Here is a 4818-nt window from a genome sequence, read left to right as displayed (position 1 = left end):
TAGTCGGTGGACCCTTAGGAACAATATTGTCTTTGGGTGACTTAAGCTTGTTTATGCTTGCCTACTAGTCTCTAATGCGTTGTTTTTTCAAATAGCTACTATCTTCTCAAAAAGCTTGCTAAGAAGGATAGTGATCTAAAGCCTCTACCTAGGCAAATCATACCCTTGACATGGGCTTGCTTTCTACCTTGATGTGGTGATGTACATATTTCCTACTTTTTGGAATTAATAGATCATGCACATTTAATAAAAACTTCATTGAATACCGCAGAACCCTATAAGATTTCCAAATATATTCAAATAGGAACCCAACAACATTATTTTCTCATAAGCTGCAACCATGGTGATGCACCAAAGGTGGCACTAAACACATGCATGCAAGCGAGGAAATTCGAATGTTCGATAAACTGTTTGCCTTTCTTCAAGTTTCTTGTTCTCTCTCTCTCTCTCTCTCTCTCTCTCTCTCTCTCTCTCTCTTCCTTCCTTCTTCGACGACAACAACAGTCGTATGAATTCGAAGTTTCTCTCCATCACGGCTTGGATTTGCCCATGTCATGCATTTGGTGAAGCCGGATTCAACCAATACTGATTATGAATATGGCGTGCAGAGGGGTCTTTGCCAGGCTTCTTGATCTGTCCCAAGCTGGATATCTGAAAGGGAGCAGAAACATAATTGCTTCTGTCGTTTCTGTGGGTTGCGGTGTTCTTCCTGCTCGATCTAATCTGCTTCGAAGGCCAGCCCTATCTGGTACTGGTGGTGGCCAATATGCCCTATCTTATGCAACAAAAATCCCTGATTCTCCAAAAGGAAATCCTTGTCTAGATTTCTATGGCATCAAGAAAGAATCGCGGCCACCACCGCCACCGCAATCACAACCCATACCACCCACACCAGCATCCTCATCATCATCAGCATCACCATCATTAGCAGCACCAGCAGCAGCATCTGCATCGTCACAATCCCGCCAGCCATCTGCCCCCCGTGATGAGCTTACTGGGGCTGGCAGCATTGGGGCTATTTCCCAGGTGATTGGAGCTGTTGTAGATGTCAAATTTGGGGATGACGGTTTGCCGCCCATCCTCACAGCCCTGGAAGTGCAAGATCACAACATTCGGTTGGTCTTGGAGGTGGCTCAGCATCTGGGTGAGAGCACTGTCAGAACCATAGCCATGGATTCTACAGATGGCCTCGTACGTGGCCAGAAGGTGCTTAACACTGGGGCTCCTATCAAGGTATAGATGTTTCAAGTGAAAGGAAAAATGACGGCATCAAACAGCTTGCAGCTCTTGAATTTGACTTGAATCAATGATGGCTTTGTTGATTCAAGCATGCAGATACCTGTTGGAAGGGCAACGCTGGGGCGGATTATGAATGTGATTGGAGAACCAATTGATGAACGAGGAGAAATCAGTACGAATGCCTCTCCTACTTTGTAGTGATATTTTCTCAGTGCCTTTGTATGGCAGTATGTTTCAAATGAATCCATGTAACTTATGTTTTTGACAGAAACGGATGATTATCTTCCCATTCATAGGGAAGCCCCTGCTTTTATTGATCAGGGCACAGAGCAGGAGATTCTTGTCACAGGCATAAAGGTACTTTGAGACAAATTCTCATCCTATCAATGGCATTGGACTGAATGTGTAGATTTGAACCAGGGATGTTTAATGGTATTGTACTGAAGGAAATCAATGTCATTATCCTAAAGGATATCAATGGTGTTGTACTGAATGTTTAGCTAGCAACTGCACTGCTAATCATTGATATACCAATCTGTAGGTTGTAGATCTCCTTGCACCGTACCAGCGTGGTGGTAAAATTGGGCTCTTTGGGGGAGCTGGAGTAGGAAAGACTGTTCTTATCATGGAGCTTATCAATAATATTGCCAAAGCTCATGGTCTCCTGCTGTTGATCCTTCAATAATTGTTGCAACATCGACTATACTGGCTATGGACCTTTCTTATTGTTCGTTATTCTGAAAACAAAACTATGGAGTGGCTAATGAGAGATTACCTACCATTGTCTTGTTTTCTTGCTGGGCAGGTGGTTTCTCAGTGTTTGCTGGGGTTGGAGAACGCACCCGTGAAGGCAATGACCTTTATAAAGAGATGATTGAAAGTGGTGTAATCAAGCTTGGTGAAAAACAGGTGAGTGAAGCAGAAATGTTTCTGTATTGATCAATATTGAAATTAACATCCTGAGCATTGCAGTATGCTTAAGCTTATTATGGACATGTTTTTCTCAGTTAGAGAGCAAATGTGCACTTGTTTATGGTCAAATGAACGAACCACCTGGTGCTCGTGCACGGGTTGGATTGACTGGCCTTACTGTAGCAGAGCATTTTCGTGATGCAGAGGGTCAGGATGTGTTGCTGTTCATTGACAACATTTTCCGTTTCACACAGGTATGTCAGTTGTTCATGGTCTGTGTGGATGTCCATGTGTAGTCAAGTTATAATCAACTTAACAGAGAGAACTGCAATGTCTCGTGAATCTCAACAGGCCAATTCAGAGGTCTCAGCCCTTCTTGGGAGAATTCCATCTGCTGTTGGCTATCAGCCCACCTTGGCCACTGACCTGGGTGGTTTGCAAGAACGCATTACCACAACCAAGAAGGGCTCCATCACCTCTGTGCAAGCAATCTATGTCCCTGCAGATGATCTGACAGACCCTGCACCAGCCACCACTTTTGCACATCTTGATGCTACAACAGTGTTGTCACGCCAGGTATTTATGCCTTATAATAAAAGATGCTAAGGCTGTCTAGTGCCTTGCTTTGATGAAGCTCAAATGTTTTCTTGGTTTTGTGTCAATGCTGTGTTTTAGATTTCAGAACTTGGTATTTATCCAGCTGTGGACCCTCTTGATTCAACATCTCGCATGCTCTCCCCTCGCATTCTTGGTGAAGCTCACTATAATACTGCACGAGGTGTACAGAAGGTCCTGCAGAGTTATAAAAATCTTCAAGACATCATTGCCATTTTGGGTATGGATGAGCTTAGTGAAGATGACAAATTGACAGTAGCACGTGCCAGGAAAATTCAGCGCTTTTTGAGTCAACCATTCCATGTGGCAGAAGTATTTACTGGGTCCCCAGGGAAGTATGTGGATTTGAAAGACTGTGTTGCTGGTTTTCAGGTAAAAATCAAAGTGCAGCATGTCTGGTGTGTTCTGTGAAGCTGTATGTAGGGCTGTGTTGGAAAATGTTTTTCATGGGATCTAGCTTGGGATGAGGTGTTTGATTACCCTTTTCCAGCACACAGCTGTGCTAACTATATGCGTATATGCATGCTATATATACTTGTATACTGGCACACTTGCACATAAACATGCATTGCAAGCTTAGACTCCCTATGTATGTATGTACAGAAGTGCCTCCAATCTTTCAATTCAGCAAGCAATTGATCCTTTGGTGCTGCCATAGCACGCACTTTCTCCATCTTCTTAGTTGTATGTATGCATGCGTGTGTGTGCACTTGCATGCACACACACACATGCATCTCACCTATTATCAAGGACTGTGACATAGATTAATGTGCTCGATGCACAAGTTTTCATCGAGCTGGTTCAAAAGCAGCTAGCAAATTCTGTGCTGCTGGAATCGTAGAGTTCAATCTGCTAATGTGTAACAAAGAGAGATGTGCCACACTTATGAGCCTTATCTTCAGATCAGCAAGATGCTCTTCAGAGGAGGTAGACAAAGAAAGTGTTCTCAGGCTTCGCCAGTCTTAAAACCCTTTTCAATTCTGTTTGTAGAGCAAGGGAGGATGTATTGGCTTTGGGGAAGAGGGAGGATATTATACCTACTGGCTTGTCTTGTAGCCCAAGTGTTTCGGTGTCAGAAATACCATAATGCAGTGTCTCTGTGGTCCAAGTCTTTAGTGACAAGTGTTCAGAGTGACCAGCATTGTAATGCACTGGATTTGTAATGTGGGATGTTCTCTGCAGACCTTAAGCATGGATCATAAGCGGTCTTATTTTGCCAAATGCAAATTCTTATTTGCTGCTTACAATCACTAATGCATGGCCTCCCTTGACAGGGGGTTTTGGATGGTAAGTATGATGACTTGCCAGAGCAGGCCTTTTACATGGTGGGAGGCATAGAGGAAGTCGTTGCAAAAGCAGAGAAACTTGCAAAGCTTTAATGATTTATTACCTGATACATGTGAGAGCTTTGTTTCCCCAAGAGGGGATGGGCGTTCAGGTTTTAATAAATATACATCTACTTCAATCAAAAAGAGGGAGCTAACAAAGAGTACTACACTGAACAGTTTTCACAAAAAGACCCAGGTTTAATGTAAGATGAATTGTGAAGATTTCCAAAATAAAAAAAATTTCCGAGAATAAGCTTATTACAGAATCTTTAGTCATGAAAGTGGCAAATATATGCAATTTAATTCAAAAAAACCATACAAAACTTTGAGTTGAAGGTTTTTGTGTCTACTATGGAGAATGTCTTTTGTGGACACTCATTGAGCAGCATTTGAGGCCTGAAATGAGCAGCAGTCTCTCATTCCATTTTGCTTTAGGATTCTGTACCTTGTTTTGCCAAAACAGTAGGAAATATAGGCACCACTTGCTGCTAAATGAGCTAAAGCCACTAAGACTAAATAATAACATGGAATTGTTGATTGGTTTTAAAGATATTTGAACCTTGTGTCCTGTCTTTTTGGCTCTATTGAGGCTATTTTTTGAATGTATTATTTTATTTAACCTTTTGTGAGACTACAACTAGTGCAGTCTTAACCGTCAAGATGTGTATAATGGTTGCTCCTATATGGTATCACGTGTCTTCTTTTTCACTTGAACCTTGTTGGG

At 42.3% G+C, this 4818-nt stretch overlaps 1 protein-coding gene across 1 annotated transcript; it reads left to right on the top strand.

Moving 5' to 3' along the window:
* Positions 1–431: 431 nt before the first annotated feature.
* LOC148019282 (ATP synthase subunit beta, mitochondrial-like) lies at positions 432–4407 on the top strand. Its single transcript, XM_087701178.1, has 9 exons — positions 432–1233; positions 1336–1411; positions 1508–1596; positions 1781–1898; positions 2045–2148; positions 2247–2405; positions 2503–2727; positions 2827–3138; positions 4041–4407. Exons 1-9 carry the CDS (start codon positions 592–594, stop codon positions 4143–4145), a joined length of 1830 nt encoding a protein of 609 aa, XP_087557304.1. The 5' UTR covers positions 432–591; the 3' UTR covers positions 4146–4407.
* The last annotated feature ends 411 nt before the right edge of the window (positions 4408–4818 follow it).

The sequence above is a fragment of the Lygodium microphyllum genome, chromosome 20, assembly GCF_053477565.2.
Source record: "Lygodium microphyllum isolate KBCC chromosome 20, Lygodium_microphyllum_v1.1.10, whole genome shotgun sequence".
Lineage (NCBI taxonomy): Eukaryota > Viridiplantae > Streptophyta > Polypodiopsida > Schizaeales > Lygodiaceae > Lygodium > Lygodium microphyllum.
This window is presented reverse-complemented; position numbering and strand designations above follow the sequence as displayed.

Excerpts from the sequence above, each read along its gene's own strand:
- LOC148019282 (XM_087701178.1), top strand. The coding sequence starts at position 592 with ATGAATATGGCGTGCAGAGGGGTCTTTGCCAGGCTTCTTGATCTGTCC. Across the intron at positions 1,899-2,044 it reads TAATATTGCCAAAGCTCATG|GTGGTTTCTCAGTGTTTGCT; the intron begins GTCTCCTGCTGT and ends CTTGCTGGGCAG. Across the intron at positions 2,406-2,502 it reads ACATTTTCCGTTTCACACAG|GCCAATTCAGAGGTCTCAGC; the intron begins GTATGTCAGTTG and ends GAATCTCAACAG.